The sequence below is a fragment of the Quercus lobata genome, chromosome 5 (genome assembly GCF_001633185.2).
Source record: "Quercus lobata isolate SW786 chromosome 5, ValleyOak3.0 Primary Assembly, whole genome shotgun sequence".
In the NCBI taxonomy this organism is placed as follows: Eukaryota; Viridiplantae; Streptophyta; class Magnoliopsida; order Fagales; family Fagaceae; genus Quercus; species Quercus lobata.
The window spans coordinates 72,417,211-72,436,496 of NC_044908.1; the positions used below are offsets into that span (position 1 = coordinate 72,417,211).

General features: G+C 34.8%; 1 protein-coding gene across 1 annotated transcript; it reads left to right on the forward strand.

Moving 5' to 3' along the window:
- Positions 1-14,336: 14,336 nt before the first annotated feature.
- Positions 14,337-14,989, forward strand: LOC115988981 (stigma-specific STIG1-like protein 3). Its single transcript, XM_031112625.1, has one exon. The coding sequence runs from the start codon at positions 14,408-14,410 to the stop codon at positions 14,834-14,836; it is 429 nt and encodes a 142-aa protein (XP_030968485.1). The 5' UTR covers positions 14,337-14,407; the 3' UTR covers positions 14,837-14,989.
- The last annotated feature ends 4,297 nt before the right edge of the window (positions 14,990-19,286 follow it).

A 19,286-nucleotide genomic window follows, 5' to 3' on the forward strand; every position in this document is an offset into this window, starting at 1 on the left:
GTATAGTAATTAAAATTTATATTAATGATATATCCCAGTAAAGTTGTACAATTCACAACTTGTCGACTTTTTCAAGGTAGTTTAAACTTTATGTTAAATGTATTATTAGCAACGCGATGTATTATATCATGTTGTATATGCTAGAGTGGATGTGGAAGTGGAAACATAGAATTAGAACACCGAGAACACAAGAGTTACGTGGTTCAGCCTTGTTGTCCTATTTCCATGAAAGAATCCCTTAAGGGCTATTGACCAATTTTGGAGATTCAAATGAAGAAACAAAGTCCAAAATTGGAATCTATGTGAAAAACTGAGCAAGATAAGCCCTTTAGGAAATTTTTACTTTTAGTCAAAGGTCAATGTAAAAAGTCACACCCAAAAGGTCAAACTCAATGGTCAGCCAAAAGTCAACAGCACACAGTTCGGGTCAGTTCTGGGTTTTCAGGTTGGTCCACTGATCGGGTTGCAGAGAAGCTAACATCATCCTATGACGTAGCACTGACGTAGCTGTGGCTGATGTGGACGTGCTTACATGGCTGCTGACGTGGAGTCATGACGTCAACAGGGGTTCTTCAACACGTGGATGGTGTATGCTTCTATTACAAGCGTGTGGGCTGACAGCGAGTATTCAAGAGGCGTGTGAGAACGCGTGCAGTCTCGGATGAGGACCAAATTTTTATGCGTCATAGATCGGCAAATGAAAAGGCCTATACATCGGCGCGTGTGACCGATGGATAAGGTGCACATGAGGAAATCGCAGTGGAGCGTGGGAGAATGAGTCGGAGACTCTGTCCGCACATGGCAGCGCGTGCGACTTTCTCTATTTGCCAAACTTCTGGGTTTTTCTCACGGGAGGTCGTGGAGCACTTCTGTGATGTTGGTTTCATCAAACGAAGCTTGGATTTGCGCATATCTGATAAGTTAAGTCACAACTTGCTTGGTTATTGTATTTTGACACAACACAGAGCCATGGTGGCTGCGAGATGCCGTGGAGTTTAGATCTAGCAGCCAAGCATGTGTGACTTTAGATGGTGGTGTGCACATGATAATCTTCTTGATTGTGTAGAGATTTATTTGATGTTAAGAACGAAGTTAGGCTCTGATATCATGTTAAATGTATTATTAGCAACGCGATATGTTATACCATGTTGTATATGCTAGAGTAAATGCGGAAGCAGAAACATAGAATAGGAACACCGAGAACACAAGAGTTACATGGTTTAGCCTTGTTGGCCTCCATCTACAGAGGAATCCCTTAAGGGCTACATCTTTATTGTATAAGAGTGTAGTACAAAAACGTGTGTTATAATGAACTCCAACATGAGTATATATAGATGACTAAACCCTAGAATACTAGTACAAGTATGAGTGGACTTGTGCCTATTATGTTTGGCTAATATGTCTAATATATCTCTAACACTTTAAAGCAAAGATAGAAATTTAAAATTTTTTTGCTTTTCGTTATTCTACTTTTGGATTTGCCTAACCAAGTCTGTCATTTGCTTAAAATACTAATGCTGTGTTTGGCTTAATGTAAAATATTTTCATAGTGTAAAATAATTTCAGCTGAAAATGTTTTTGTGAAAGGAAAATATTTTTAGGTGTTTGGTTGCATTCCAAAAAATCTTTTGGAAAATATTTTCATGTGTTTGTTTGTGTTTTGGAAAATGCTCTAGAAAATGCATTTTCTACCATTTCTCACATTTTTCTCAACTTCCAAACAAATATTATAATAAAAATTCCAATATATAAACCCAAAGAAACAAAAAAACAAAACCAAAATCTCTATGGCACAAACCCAACACTAGATCGTGATATAGAGAGAGAGATTTGAGAGAAAAAAATAAAGGGTTGAGGTGGCAGTGGCGGCAATGGCAAGATTAAGAGAGAGAAGCAACAACGGCGAGCTTAAGAGAGAGAGAAGCAATGATGATGAGATCGGCAATGAGATCTAAAGGCCCCATCCAAGCAAAGGTGGTCTGATCTAGTCACGGTGATTGTTGTTAGTAGGTAGGTGGGCATAGTGATTTGATCAGTTCGTTTGTAGGTGGGTTAAGGTTGTCTGATCAGTTCGTGGGTGGGTCACGGTGGAGTGACGACGACGAGGGTTTGATGAGAGGAGGCATGAGGCTGCGGTGGAGCTATGGGTAAGCTCTTTCTATTTCCTTCGGCTAGCAAATGTGTGATGTGAAGAAAGTGGAAAATGATTTGAAGGTAATTTGGAAGTGTAAAACATATTACACTCCATATCACCATATTTTCCGGTCAACTAAATTTATTTTCAGTTTGACCAAATTTTCATGTTTACCCAAACACCATCAAGGGTGTAAAATATTTTCCCAAATTTCTTTACAGCTGAATCAAACACAGCCTAAAATTCAATCCCATCGAATATGATATTATTACCAATGATTTATATGATCCACAAGAATTAATATTAAGGACTAAGGAGTAAGGACATAGTAGCCGACGTCCTTAAATGTAATCTGTCACTTTTTCAATTTTCCCCTAATTTGGAGCTTAAAAATTCTTTGGAAGCCTGACTTGGTTTACTGAATCAATTTTTAACCATTGAATTAAACCATCTCACCAATTAATGAACACGCCATATGGCCCATGCAACTATGAACTTTACTATCCTTATCATGACCTTCCAATTCTCTATAAAAATCCCTATCTCTAGCTACATTTTTATCCATTCAAACTGTTCCCTCCTCTTTTAATTCCTTCATGCTTCAAATATCTCTCCCAGTCTCCCTTATATTACACACACACACACACAAAATCACGATGTCCCCAAGTGCTTTCCTTAATTATGCTTGTCATGCTCATGGTTTTAGCCATTACTAGGGCAACACCATATGAAAATGACTCATTTATCAATGATGAGATAGTGCTACAAAGCAAGAATCGATTTCTCTTTGAGGAACAAGTCGCTTTCTTGCACAAAGATCCCGGGTCATGGTGACATGTAACAAGTACCCTAGGGTTTGCCCTGCCAAGAGCAGCCCAGGGCCAAATTGTTGCAAGAAGAAATGTGTGGATGTGAGGGCAGACAGACTTAATTGTGGGAGGTGTGGGAAGAAATGCAAGTACTCAGAGATATGCTGCAAAGGTGAGTGTGTGAACCCAATGTCCAACAAGAAGCATTGTGAAAACTGCAACAACAAATGCAAGAAAGGGACTTCCTATGTGTATGGGATGTGTAGCTACGCATAAAAAGAAACCAACTTCAGAGAAATTAGGATAAACTAGTTTCGTAGCTATTCTCATAAATGAATGCATAACTTATTAAGAATGCTAAAACTACAAACTTTACTTCAAAAAAATTTATAATTGAAGTTATAATCCTTAACAATACAATAAATGGATCTTAGAATTACTTTTTGTAACTGGCCACTTGGTTTATGTGACATATAAAGTAAAATTTGTGATATTTCTAACATCATGCACAACTTCTATTATTGCTATTTATAAATTTATGAAATGTGTATCTTAAAAAAGGAAAGTTATCAATATAATTGACGGGACTTTGTCACATGCCTCTGTGTGTGTGTGTTGGGCGGGCGGGGGGGGGGGGGGGGGGGGGTCATGATAAACTTACATATAATAATTCTTTATTAAATCTTATTCTACTCATGAAATTTTTATTTAATTAAAATTTTAAATTTCCTTAGTTGGATTATGTTTGTTTTTAGACCCCTTAAAACACAATTGGATTAACCTAGTTAATTAGCCAAGTGATTACTTAGTTCAAATTTCAAATCTAGGTTAACACAATCATATAATCATATCAATATAAAGTGCGGAAAATAAAGAACACAAAGATATGATGACCCAGGAAACCAAATCGGTAAAAACCTAAGGAGGATTTAACCTAGCTATCCTCAAGGTAAACCTGAATCCACTATGAAAGAATCGAAGTTTTACAATAGCGACTTAGACCACTAACATCCTATTGCTACCCACCAGTAGAAACTTACTGACACAACCACGTGCAAGCTCCGAGACCACGGACTCCTTCTTTCTTAGATTTTTTAGCAAGTATAAGCACTACCGCTTGTGTATCTTTAAGCTTTTATTGCAGCAACTGAATGATCATCAAGTTCTTGAATCGAATTCTCCTTTTGATAATCCTAAGTATGTGTGAAGGCAAATACCTCTAGATCTCACAAAAGATTCACACATAGAGCAAAAGGAGCAACCTAAAATGTGGTTAGGGTTTTCTCTTTTATACTTAGAGCAAAACATAAAACCCTACACGTCATTTGGGCTTAGGGCTGAGTTGGAAAATTCTGCAGAAAAACGCTCTGCCTGAATTTCGATCAGTCAAGCCTAATTCTCGATCGATCGTGCCAGGCAAAATCATACTATAACTTCTGCAACAACTCGATTCCAACTTTACATAAAACGCATTCACTTTGAGCAAGTCTAAACAAGATTAGAAAACCTATTTTAATCATGGTTTGCCAACAATATAAAATAGAGTTCTAATACATTAGTTCCTAAGTACTTAGAACCTAACAAACTCCCTCTTTAGCAATCCGTGACAAAACACAAACTCAAATACTCAAAGTTTACAAAGAAAAACCCTTTACAAAAATAATGTCCATTACAACAAATCCAACCTAACTACTATCTATCAGTTGTAAGAGTAGATAGCAGTACGACTGAATCAACCTGTATATTTCTTGAAATACTCAACAAATGCATAAATGCATGTGTGGAAAATACAAGTAAAACAAAAATAAATTCTTGACTTCACAAAACACAAAGCAAAGACATATATCATGAATAACTCATAAATATAAATCAATAAGAAGTGAAACAAGAAACATATAAAAAAAAATGTATCTCCCCCTACCAAAAAATACATTAAGAGCCAAAATAAAATGTAAATACACAATGAAGCTCCTAGATACAATCTAAATAACTCCACAAGCTCCAAAACATAAAAACTCCCCATAAAACAAAAATATCCTCTACAAAGTACTCCTCAAATATACTCCCCCTTTTTGTGACGGAATGCCAAAGGGCAATCAGAATCCATCATCAAAAGGAGGTGGTGAAGGCGAACGTCAAAGATGCTCCAGATCAGCTCTCAAAGCATGGATCTCATCAAGTAAATCCACCAAAAGCTGACCATGAGCCACCTGAACGATCATGACAGTCTCCAACGTACGACGAATGTCAAAGTCATCCGAAGTAAATGGTGGAGGAACAGCAGCAACAGTAGCATCTACAGGATCAGCAGATGCCTCACCAGAAGAAGTACCTGTAGTAGAAGAAGGAGGGGGTGCAATACCAGAAGGCTCAACCCTAGGGCGTTTAGAGCTCGGTCTCAACTAAACAGCCCTCTACCTAAGAAAGGTGGCACCTATAGGAGCTACTATGTGTACGGACTCAGAAGCAGGGAAGTCATCTAAACTTAAAAACAGCAAGATCCTATGAATGAAAATAGGATGAAAAAGAGCATGAGCGGTAGAGGAACTCCTATGAACTTCGTTCAAAGAACGAAGAAAAAGATGAGGAAAACAAATAGGAGCATCCGTAACAAGAGCATACAAAAATGCACATCGCTCTAAAGGAATGGTGTGCAGATGAGAGATAAGCCACAAGGAATGACACGCTATCCTAAAGAAAAGATAGGTAGTCTCAGTGAGCTCAGTAAAAGTGATCCGAGGATTAGAACCCCATCGGATAGAAGAACTAATGATGTAAGACATGATGTCGTCTAGGGGAGGAGACTCATCATATGGATAAACAGGGTTCAGGACCACAGGTACCCCAAGAGCATTAGCCACTACACAAGAAGTATTGGTGAACTCTACACCTCGTATCCAACTTTTTACTAGAGTATTGGAATCATAGACGTGAATAGAGAGGTTCAGATAGAACTCTCTAATCAAGGTAGCAGGAGGAGGATGGTCTATATCCAAAAGTGGCAACCAACCCCGACGCTCAAAATTAGCCCTAATGGCTAGATCTATCTCATCTAGCAAAACCTTACGCTCAGCCCAAATTTTTCTCTTAAGGTTTAGTGTCTCAAACAGCTCTTGGTTTTTCATGCTCAGAAACCTATCACTCTCAAAAGATGGATCAGAAGAAGTGGAGGCTTTCCTTTTGGCTCTAGTCTTCTTAGTCATGGTGCTAGGGTAAGGACAAGGCACACAAAAAAAAAACCAAAAAGAACAAAAGAAAAACTAAGGGCAGACTTCAAGTTAGCACAAAAAAAATATAGAAATAACAATCTATATGATGCATGAACAAATAAATGTCATGATGCATGCTCTAATGCAGTGATAACAAGTTCAATTTAAGTTTAGAATCACAAAATTGGCTTGAGCATAGAGTTTATAACAAAAACCCCAAAATTTTGAAAAACCACTTGTTCAATTTATACTAAATTGACCAATTGATCATCACACAAGTTAGAAAACAGTTTATAATGATCAATTTAATCAATCCAACAAGCCAATTTCATCAATTAAACTCAATTTGAACAAAAACCCCAAATCGGGTAGATTCAAACCCTAGAAATTTCAATTTCTCACAATCCATCAAATTGATCAAATTAAACCATCAAGATTAGTTATATAACAACTTATAACAAAAACCCATTGATCAATTTCAAGAAATATGGCTTAAATCAACAAAAAACCCAAAAACTAAGAGGTTCGAAAATTTCCCCAAAAAGCATGATTTAATGCATGAAAACATAAAATAAATGAAAAAGAAAAGGCAAAATAGTCTTACCGGCCTTGTAGAAGGAAAACCTTGCAAAAATTATGGGGGAAAATGACAAAAAAACTTGCTTGGAGCCTTAGACCGATCGAATAGAGAGGGAGAACGAGTTTGAAAAGTTTTAAAAAGTGTATGAGCACGTGAGAAACTCAAGTTTTAAAAAACTCTCCATACGAATTTCGATCGATCGAAAATTAGATTTGATCGGTCGAAAATACTTCGATTGATCCAACACCAATCGAACACCGATCGAAACAGACAGAGACTCATAGCAAGTTTTAATCGCAATTTCGATCGATCGAAAAACAAGTTTGATTGATCGAAATTCTGGAAAAAACAGTTTTTTGAAAACACAGTATTTTTACGTAGAAACTCTTCAAAGCATTGAATTATATGAAACACATGCATGAGTATGAGATGAAATGCTTTTCAAAAACACATGTTTTAAACCCAGTTGTCCCAAAATTAAGATTTTCAAACCATTCCCCTTAGATTCTCAAGCATCAAATATGTTTTGCATAAAACTCAAGGAATTTTTCAAACTTGGTTGGTCAAACCAAAAACACATAATAACATGTACAATGTTTAGCAAAGAGTAACTTGTGTAGTGTGTGCAACTAGCAAAAGCTTGAGTTACATGTGAGGTGATATGTGAATAGAAATCAAACACAAAGTCTACAAAATTCATCACATAGAGTTTGAAAGAGACTATCACTTAAAGAGTTACATCATATAACTCTCACATCTCCTAGATCATAAGCTTGCAATCATGTAAGTTTCTTGATTTGCCTCATATTGTACACACAAATTTTAATTTAGCATAAACTTATTAAAATAGCCAGGATAATGTACACACTAATTTTATTTGATTGATTTAACTTTAAGTCCAATAATGTACACACCAATTTTAAGGAATTTAACCGAAGCTACACCTTATTTTCTTTTTGTGCATGTACTACACTTTCTCGAGCACAAAATCTTATGATATGTACTAAGGTATTCATGATTGGCTAGTGAATAGTGGTGAGATGGTTATTTATGCCTTTCTCCAAAGGTTCAAGTCTAACAGTCAAAAAAATGTGACTTCAAGATCAAGACAAAGTGATCAAAAACTATAAACATTTTTCACACACAACATGCACTACAAAGTTTCAACTAGTAAAGTGCAATAAATAAGCTTATCCAAGCTAAACAAGATACAAAGACATGTTATGTGAAAATAAATTGACCAACCTTGTTTTCAATAACCAAGAAAATAAATGCAAAACATAATTTGCTTCCTTTTTTTTTTTTTTTTTCTCCTAAAAAATTTTTTTAAAAAAAATGGAATGAAATGCATGAATGTAATGCAATGCAAATCCTAGAAACAAAGAAAAAAAAAAAAACAAAAAACCAAAGAACAATGGTCACAAAGAGTAGAACAATGAAGCACAAGGACCATGTCAGAAAGACTCACTTAGATTGAGCCTTTTGCATCCAAAACTTTTAAGATGTACACGGAGCATTGAAGTTCTTATTCACATGAGAATGATTACCAACTCCGGGATTGGAATAAAAGTTAGAGCCTTTACCAATTTACCAATAAGTACCATAGGATCTTGTGCTTGAGGCACAAATACTTTTGGTTTGTTTGCTCGCTTAGCAGTTTGCAATTTGTAACAGTTTGGACGAATGTGCCCAGACTTTCCACAAAAATGACAAACCCATACAGGCTTATCATGTGTCTTGCCCTTAGGAGGGTTAGGAGCCTTAGGTTTAGACTCGTGAAGATCAACCTTAATCTTCTTAGGAGGTGTAACCTCTATAGATTTAGCCTCACTCACAGGGGATTTGACAACCTCTCTCACAAGGGATTCGAAGGAAGAAGAAGGAACAAAGTTTATGGAATGGGGTGCAGGTACAGAAATGCTTTCTACAAAACCTAAGCCATTTTTGTCACAGGGAGACTTTTGAACACTTAGGATGTGATTAAGTTTGGAGCTTGTAGACCTATCAGTTTGTTCTCTAGCAACAGATAATTCAAGTTCTAAATTCTTAACTTTATCAAGCAAAAGTAAGTTCGCAGTCTTCACATTATTCAACAATTCATTAGCATCAAAAAGTTTCACAAGCAGATTATTCTTTTCAAGTTCAAGAGAAGCAATTTTCTTTAAGCCTAATTCAACACTCATCGCATCCTTTGCAGCAACTTTGCAAAGTTTATCATAGGTTTCTTGTAAATCTGCATCCTCAGAGAGTTCCCCATCAGAAGGGTTCTCCTCAACAACAACACTTTCATCAACTATAGTAGTAGCAGTGAAAGCAATGAAGTTTCCATCTTCATCACTACCAGACTCATTGTTAGAAATTTCATTATCACTAAGGATTACAGCCATAGCCTTACCCTTAGACCTCAAGTATGTAGGACATTCAGATTTCATGTGATCATACCCTTGACATCCAAAACATTGAGGACCCATAGAATTATTAGAAGATTGACCTACTTTTTCTCTAGTTTTTTCAATGTTGTTAATCTTAGTGGGATCATTCTTTCTAAAATTTCTAAGTTTAGCAGTGTTCTTACCTCTTCTCCTTCTGTTATTGTTTCTAAAGAAATTCCTAAAGTTCCTAGCAAGGTAAGCAATCTCTGTAGCAGAGAGCTCATTATCAAATCCACTAACATCAACATCATCAACAAACTTAAGGGCCATTGATTTGGATTTGCTAGTTTTGGGTAGGTCTAACTCATAGGACTGAAGAGATCCTACAAGTTCATCAATAGGGATGGACTCCACATCATTGCTTTCAGTGATGGCAGTCACTTTGGGTCTAAAGTCTTTTTGTTAAAGATCTAAAAATCTTCCTAACAATTTTAGGTTGATCATAGATTTCACCCAAGTTGTTTGTAGAATTAACAATGTCATTAAGTTTAGCATAAAATTCATCAAAGGATTCATTATCAGATATCCTAATACTCTCAAATCTAGATGTTAATTGATGCAACTTATTAATTTTGACAACCTTTATACCTTCATGCACAGTCTAGAGGATATTCCGAGTAGTATGAGCAATCTCAACATTAGAAATTCTCTTAAATTCCTCCATAGAAACAGAATTAAAAATTCCATTCATAGCTTTGTTATTGAAGGCTGTTGCTTCTTTCTAAGAAGTTTGCCACTCACTAACAGGAGTAGTGGGCTTCTCCCATCCGTTTTCAACGGAGTTCCAGACTCTCTCATCAATTGATTTTAGGAATGCTTTTATCCTTACTTTCCAATAAGCATAATTATTCCCATCAAAGTGAGAAGGAATAACCAAAAAGTGTTCGTGATCCATGACAATAGGGGTCAAGGATCAGCTCAGAGATCAAAAGATCTTCAACAAGAGAGCAACTTGCTCTGATACCACTTGTTTGTTTTTAGACCCCTTAAAACACAATTGGATTAACCTAGTTAATTAGCCAAGTGATTACTTAGTCCAAATTTCAAATCTAGGTTAACACAATCATATAATCATATCAATGTAAAGTGCTAAAAATAAAGAATACAAAGATATAAAGACCCAAGAAACCAAACCAGTAAAAATCTAGAGAGGATTTAACCTAACTATCCTCAAGGTAAACCTGAATCTACTATGAAAGAATCGAAGTTTTACAATAGTGACTTAGACCACTAACATCCTATTGCTACCCACTAGTAGAAACTTACTGACATGACCATGTGCAAGTTCCGAGACCATGGACTCCTTCTTTCTTAGATTCTCCAGCAAGTACAAGAACTCCCGCTTGTGTACCTTTAAGCTTTTATTGCAGCAACCGAATGATCATCAAGTTCTTGAATTGAATTCTCCTTCTTGATAATCTTAAGTATGTGTGAAGGCAAATACCTCTAGATCCCACAAAAGATTCACACACACAGCAAAAGGAGTAACCTAAAATGTGGGTAGGGTTTTCCCTTTTATACTTAGGGCAAAACATAAAACCCTACACGTCATATGGACTTGGGCTGAGTTGGAAAATTCTGCAGAAAAACGTTTTGCTTGAATTTCGATTGGTCGAGCCTAATTCTCGATCGATTGAGCCTGGCAGAATCATACTATAACTTCTGCAGCAACTCGATTCTAACTTTACATAAAACATATTCACTTTGAGCAAGTCTAAACAAGACTATAAAACCTGTTTTGATCATGGTTTGCCAATAATACAAAATAGAGTTCTAATACATTAGTTCCTAAGTACTTAGAACCTAACAGATTATATGTTCTCATTTTTTTTTAACACATGTCAAATTTCACGTGAATTTAATGTTATTTATTATTAGATTCAAAAACTCACATTTTATGTATAATTTTAAATTATAAAAACTTGAAATTTAAATGTATTATAGATGAGAGAGCAATTGATTTTTGATCATCATGAAATTTTGCAAGTATGGAAAGTATAATAAAAAAAATGTAATCCAACAATTTATTTGATAAATTTCATATAAATATAAAATTATTAATTAAATGATATGACATTACTCAAATGATAAAAAAAATAAATACATAAATAAAATGAAGGAAAGATTCACATGAAATTTGTTTTTGTTTTTATGAGATCAATATGAGCCCGACAAGATGATTTCCATACCCCCAAAGACTGAAGTGCAAGTTTTCATGCTCTCATATGTGAATGTGAAAGTATGAAAATATTAGCACATGTTTCATATTGTATATCTTGGTTAGTGCATGATTATGATTAAATTCAAGAAACATTTTTTAATTTTTGATATTTCAATAATTGGAGGAAATGAAAATCTAAACACTAAATATCTTCATTTCAAAACACAAAAAATTTTAAATTAGTTGAGTTATGAAATTCTTGACAAATTCAAGAAAGATTAATTGTCTTTGATTTTAAGATAATCAATTCGCTGTCCATAAGTCAACTATCATGTACTAATTGTACTATATAATTATGTTTTTTGGAACTAATATTTTTGTGTGTGTACGTGTATACATATATATATATATATATATATATACACACACACATATTGTAAATCTTTTTTTTTTTACTAATACATTGTACATCACTTTGAGACATATAAATGATAAAATACAAAGATTATTCAATCAATACCTTTCCCTTTATTCTTTCCCTGTCCTTTTTATTTTATAAAACCAGGACATTTCTTGCATATTTTGATATTTATATATAAATAATAAAGTTACGTACGTACTCAACTAGTTGTTATATAATACTCGTGTCACCGTCAGACCGACGTATTCATGGTGATTAACATCTTACTTTTCTTTTTCTTATTTGACCAAATTTAACAAGTATACCTTTATAGGAAATCCACTACTTCTTGTGAGTTCTGATTTTATATATATATATATATATATATATAGTCAACCATAGGTTTCAAATATATTATACTAGTATTAGTATATATTTGCAATTAATAGTCAAAGATATTAGGAACTAAGTGCTTCCCTGACGGTTTTTTGTCTACTTCGGAAAGAGCAACCTGTTTTCCTCGTGGCCGTTGAAGTTTGAAGAAGAAAATTTGAGATTCAAAAATCTCAGAGAGAGAGAGAGAGAGAGAGAGAGAGAGTCGACTGGTCAGGTAAGACTAGAGATGCAAATTGCAATGCAACTACGCAAGTGTGACATTCTTTCTAGTATGTCTGAAAATGAAAGACTTCCTCTGGTTTTTATAACAATCTGAAAGATTTTGTAAATTCCTCTCCTGAGAAAGGAGAAAACTTGCTTAAAACATTAGTTCTCAGAGCATGTCCTGAGCACTGAGGTGTATGAGATTTATGGAGGATTGGATTGGTTTTGCTTTGTGTGCTAAACATGGTATGTTAGATGGATCTGGATGGATTTGATGATTTGTTGTTATAAAGGCAATGAAAGTTTTCTTAAGCTGATGAATTTGGAAGTTCATGACAATATTCCTTCACAAATATTTTAGAATTACATAATAACCTACAACTTTTGTCATAACTATTCACATGACTGATTGTGAATGGTAAAAAAAATTGTGGATCTATGTAAAAGTGACAAATAGTTGTCAATCTTAACTTTTGATTTAAATAGTTGTGACAAAAAATTGAATTAGTTTATGATTTTAAAAGTATTCATTCATTAAATATTGATTGAATTAACAATAACAGCATATTTGAGATTTGAGAGCTTGCATCCAACAGGGAATGCATTTCTCCATGTAATTTTCAGCTTCTCTCGCAACAAATTCATCATGCGCTTCGTCCAGGTCTTGAGTGATTTAGATTTTTATTGATGAGTAGCAGTTTTTTTCCAAATATGTTAAGCCTATTTTCTTGGGATTGTGCTTTTGGGCGCCAAAAAAAAAAAAAATGGTACCAAAGAATACCGATTGTACGTAACTTAATAACTTTTCTATTACATTGTTATTTGCAAAATTCCATCAGTGGATTGAAGATTCTCTTTGTTTCAACACTTGTGCTAAATATCTTGTTAGTTGAATGCTTATTCAATTCATAAACTTATTATTTATGTATAGTTTTAAAGTTAAAAAGAATTAAAAAGTTAAAAATTTTATGAATGAAATAATTATTAATTTATTTTTGTTTTGATCTTTTACAAATATAGAAATTATAAGAAGAAAATATAATCTAACAGCTGATTAATCAAAAAATTATTAAATTATACATATTGACAAAAGTTATATATTTTAGTAGGTATAATTTGATCCTCAATTTAATCATCTTTTTTCAAGTCTATTAAACTATGCCGATGTGAGTTTCATATTTTGTAAAGTTTAAACATTATCAAGTTATGTAACACTGACAAAAGTTATACTAGATATTATCAAACTCAATTACACAAACCACTCAGTGACTCACATGAGATTTTTTTTTTTTTTTTACAAAGTGCATATTTTTTCAAGATTATCGTCATTTAAGACATGTGGATTTCTTATTCTATAAAGCAAGACAAATCAATTATGCATGCTTCCTGTTTTATTTATTTAAATACTCCTCCTTTTTGTTACTGTAATTTGGATTAATATTCAAAATTTGATAACGAGTAAGCCCAAAGAATTGCTTGAAAAGGGGAAGGAAATAGCCTAACCCACCTAACTTTTTTATTTTTTATTTTTTGACTTATATAAAATATTAGAAATGTTATTAATGAAAGAATACAAGGCAAAAAAACTATCGAATGGGGGCCAAATGATAAGCATGCATGGCATGCAAAACTATCTGTAAGTGCCTTAAAATAAATCTATAAGCCAATTGTATAAACACAGAGTCCTTAAGCAAGCTTTTGGTTCCTATGGGGCTCATTACCAAAAATTCCGAGCTGTATCTTCTGAAATATTCTTTCTCCATTTTCAGCCGAATTTGGAGTTTAATATTTCTTTGGAAGCCTAACCTTCGTATACTTGACTCGGATAGGCCGTTGAATTAGACCACTCCACTAATAGTAAGGACTACGGAGCATTAGAATATATGCAATTTAATTCTTTTTCAACCAAACACGTTATCTTTTAGTCTCCAATCTTCTCTATAAATACCTCTATTCCTCCCTCCATTCTTTCCATCCTAAGCATTCAAACCTTTTACCCTTTATTCTTCATTTAGTTCATTCCCACTTCCATCCATATAATCTCTCTATCTCTCTTTCTTACACAAACACACACCCAAAAACATGAAGTCCCTAATGCTATTCTTTGTCCTGGTCAATCTCATGGCTTTGTTCATTACTCTTTCCGCTACAACATCTAACAATGAACAATTCCTTAACGAGGATGATGAAACTCAAGAAGCAATTTCTCTCCGTGGGACTAGCCGGTTTCTAGCTCAGAAAAATGCCCGAGTTGTCATGACATGTGACAAGTACCCTAGAGTTTGTCATGCCAAAGGCAGCCCGGGGCGAGATTGTTGTAAGAAGAAATGTGTGAATGTGTTAACAGACAGGCTCAATTGTGGGAAGTGTGGGAAGAAATGTAAGTACTCAGAGATTTGTTGCAAAGGTGAGTGTGTAAACCCCAGGTCCAACAAAAAGCATTGTGGAAGTTGTGGCAACAAGTGCAAGAAAGGGAATGTATGCGTGTATGGGATGTGCAGCTATGCTTAAAGTTAAAGATGAAAAACCAACTTCAAACCAATCAGGATCAACTAGTTGTGCAGCAAGCTAGCTATACTAGAATGTTAATGTGTTTCATTATACTTATAGCTATAGATAAATTTGTTAATGTGTGTGACTAATAAAGGCGAACCATCACCAATATTTGATGGCTATTGCCGTTGGTAGTGATTATTTTCATTAATTTCTGTAATGAGCTATTTGTTCATTCGATATTCTTGATTTGGTGTAAGTTGTAAGGTTGTTTCTGAATTAATTCATGTAATTATTTTTAGTTTTATAAGATAATTGATGTCAACTATATATTCAATCATTATAGTACACTGTCATTTCAATTTGCAAGGCGGGTTAGCAATAAGTTTGAAAAATTCGCAGACTCAAAAGGTTGTTTTCATGCTATGATCGACGATGAAGCCATGCCTCACCCTCCACTATTGTAAATGATGAAACCAAGATTGCATTTATGATATTAACTCAGTATTATTTTGGTACGTGCTACGTCACAACCTCGACAAGCCAAATGAAGAATTTTATACTCCTATTGATATATTTTTAGACATCAAGTTGGACTACAAATGAGTTTCACACAAATAGTAACTCATTGTCTACTTCTATGTATGTTTTCTACAAAAGTTGGCATGCAACAGACGAACACAAATCATCTTGTTCCATTTTTTTGTATTTTATTATATACTTTACCAATCAAAGTAGGTCGTGTTTGGGTTTTTTTTTTTTTTTAATCCAGTGTTTGATTGTTTTTAATTTTTAATTTTCGTTATTTTATAAATAAAATCAAATAAATACATGATAAATTGTAATTGGTGGAATATAAAAATGTGACAAAAGATTTGTTTTTGCAATAGTATATATGAGCAAGTCTATATATATATATATATATATTTTGTTAAAAAAAAAGTAGAGGAAGGCGACTCGTGTGACTTCCCTATCTGAACATAACTATAGTAAGTCTTCGTATCAATTATGATAAGAATTTGACTTATGGCTCATTGAATTTAGCGAGTAGTGCACTGTGGAGACAATTTTAAAATAAGAGTTTTAACCATTAAACTAACCTAGTTGCCTAATCCAATTGCACCAAGTGGTCTAGGGGCCATTTAGTGGGCCGTACTAATCATATTTTTGGAACTAGATGGCTGCCGGGCTCCAGTGCTCAACCTTGGTGTGATTAATTTCTTCCCCTAATCACGTTTGGGGGCTGACCGTTTCAAACTATAATCACACTTTTCATCGTTCACTTATTTTAGGATTTGTTTACTCGATTTTTGTTTTCTTGCAACAAATGAAAGAGAGATCTGAATTCAGTTTCTCCAAATTAAGGCGTATGAATAGTGTAACCACAAGACTTCTAGTTGGATGTCTTTATTTTCTTGAAGATTCGTTTACTAGGATCTTGTATTTAGTATTTAAATCTTCATATTCAAAAGTTTGGACAGCCCGCCGCCGCCCCCCCCACCACACCAAAAAAAAAAACTCTTGGATGTTCATATGATTGCCAATCTATTTCTTATATTTCTAATATGAACAATATTTTTGTGAAAATGCTCTATTTTAGCCACAGCAGAGATAGGGGAGGCCATGGTATCTCTTTCTTTAACGAAAAGTTAGTTAACGAAAAACTATTTTTAGTCAACAAAGAAAAAATGACATATTTTTAGATATTGTTTTCCACTATATATATATATATATATATATATATATATATATATATATTGGAAGACAACTCTATGCAAATTGCAATGCAACTATGCAGGACTAGAGATGCAATAGTATATATATATATATATATATATATATATATGAGCAGGTACTATTATTAATGAAATGCATCTCTACCATGTTTTAATTTATGATATTATGTGTTGTGTCTATTGCTTGTTTGAATATTAAACAGAACATCGGTTATGTCTGGTTCCTCGGACCACATACCTTGGGTAAATTTATATTCTTCATTATATTTTTAAGTGTTAAATAGAACCTTGGTCATGTCTAACTCCTCAAACCATTTTCCTTGGGTAATTAACACTCTCTAGTATTTCCTTGAATATTAAACAAAACCTCGGTTATGTCTGGCTTCTCAGACCACATATCTTGGGTAAATTAATATTCTTGGTTATTCCTCTAAGTATTAAATAGAACATTGGTCATGTCTGGCTCCTCAATTGGACCACATGCCTTGGGTAAATTAATACTTCACATTATTTCTAAGTCTTAAACAGAACCTTGGCCATGCTTGGCTCCTTAAACCACATACTTTAGGTAAATTAACACTCTCCAATATTTCTCTGAATATTAAACAAAACTTCGGCTATGTCTAGCTCCTCGGACCACATATCTTGGGTAAATTAATATTCTTGGTTATTCCTCTAAGTATTAAACAGAATCTTAGTCATGCCTGACTCCTCGGACCACATGCCTTGGGTAATTTAATACTTCACATTATTTCTAAGTGTCAAATAGAACTTTGGCCATGCTTGGCTCCTCAAACCACATACCTTGGGTAAATTAACACTCTCTAGTATTTCTCTGAATATTAAACAGAACCTCAGTTATGTCTGGCTCCTCAGACCACATACCTTGGGTAAATTAATATTCTTGGTTATTCCTCTAAGTATTAAAAAGAATCTTGACCATGTTTGGCTCCTCGGACCACATGCCTTGAGTAATTTAATACTTCACATTATTTCTAAGTGTTAAACAGAACTTTAGTCATGCTTGGCTCCTCAAACCACATGCCTTGGGTAAATTAACACTCTCTAGTATTTCTCTGAATATTAAATAGAACCTCAGTTATGTTTGACTCCTTGGACCACATACCTTGGATAAATTAATATTCTTGGTTATTCCTCTAAGTATTAAACAGAATCTTAGCCATGCTTGGCTTCTCGGACCACATGCCTTGGGTAATTTAATACTTCGTATTATTTCTAAGTGTTAAACAGAACTTTGGCCATGCTTGGCTCCTCAAACCACATAACTTGGGTAAATTAACACTCTCCAGTATTTCCCTGAATATTAAACAGAACCTCAGTTATGTCTGGTTTCTTGAACCACATACCTTGGGTAAATTAATATTCTTGGTTATTCCTCTAAGTATTAAACAAAATCTTGGTCATGCTTGCCTCCTCAAACCACATGTCTTGGGTAAATTAATACTTCACATTATTTCTAAGTGTTAAACAGAATTTTGGCCATGCCTGGCTCCTTAAACCAGATGTCTTGGGTAAATTAACACTCTCCAGTGTTTTTCTATGTGTTAAACAGAACCTTGGCCATGCCTGGTTCCTTAGACTACATGCCTTGGGTAAATTAACACTCTCCAGTGTTTCTCTAAGTATTAAACAAGAACTATGGTTGTGCTTGGCTCCTCAGACCATATGTCTTGGATAAATTAATACTTCACCTTATTTCTCTAAGTATTAAACAAGAACCTTGGTTGTGGTTGGCTCCTTGGACCACATGCCCTGGGTAAGTTGATACTTCTCATTATTTATCTAAGTGTTATGTTTCTCTTTAAAAATTTAGACCCCCTTGTTGATTGCACAGTTTTTAGTACCAGCACATAGCCATTCTTTTCACTGTTTATACGCGTTTAATTCATTTGAATTAGCAACAATTCATTATTGTTAGCTTCTGTTAAAATCTGGGTATTCACCCTTAAAGGCATCATCAATCTCGAGTCTCATCAGAGGGCAAAGCAATAACTATACCAACCATAGATAAATATCGCAAAGAAAATAAAGATTCATGAAGCAAAAATTGATATCTTTTCATTAAACAAAAGAAAAGGGGTACATTATAAACAGTTGCAAACTGCCACAACAAAGAAAAAAGAAAAAGGGAAAAGTACCCCAAAAAAAAAAAAAAAAAAAGAGAGAGAAAAGTAAAGGAAAAAGATCCTAAAACTACACCTTAGCTTAGGAAGGGTCATCTTTGGGATCAGCTACCTTGGACTTGGGATCCATTGCCTTGGACTTGGGCTCAGCATCCTTGGCCTTGGAGATAGAATCCTTGATCGTGAGAACAGCCTTGGTACTCTTGGCCTCTAGTAGGGGCTTGACCTACTTGCCCTTGTCCTTGTCCTCAGGCCGAAGACCATCCTGGCCAGCCTCCTTGTCCTTGGCCACCTCAACCTCCTAACCTTGGTCACAGTCTTGCCAGGCCCTTTGGAGACTTCAAGAGGAGGAAGAGAGGCCTGGCTGGTGGAGGGCTACTCAAAGGGGGGAAGGTCAAGAGCAGCAGAAGGAGGAAGCACCGCTGGAACTTCTCGGATGTCCTTTGTGTAGAAGATGTTCTCAGCGTTCCTTCACTCTAAGGCAGTAGGGACTCTTGCTCAATTAAGCACCTCTACCCACACCTCCTTGCAGTAGTCCCTGCACACCTCTGCCAGCTCCTCTGCCAGCCATATCTCAGTTTCTTGTAC

Coding starts and splice junctions, on each gene's coding strand:
- LOC115988981 (XM_031112625.1), top strand. CDS start 14,408: ATGAAGTCCCTAATGCTATTCTTTGTCCTGGTCAATCTCATGGCTTTG.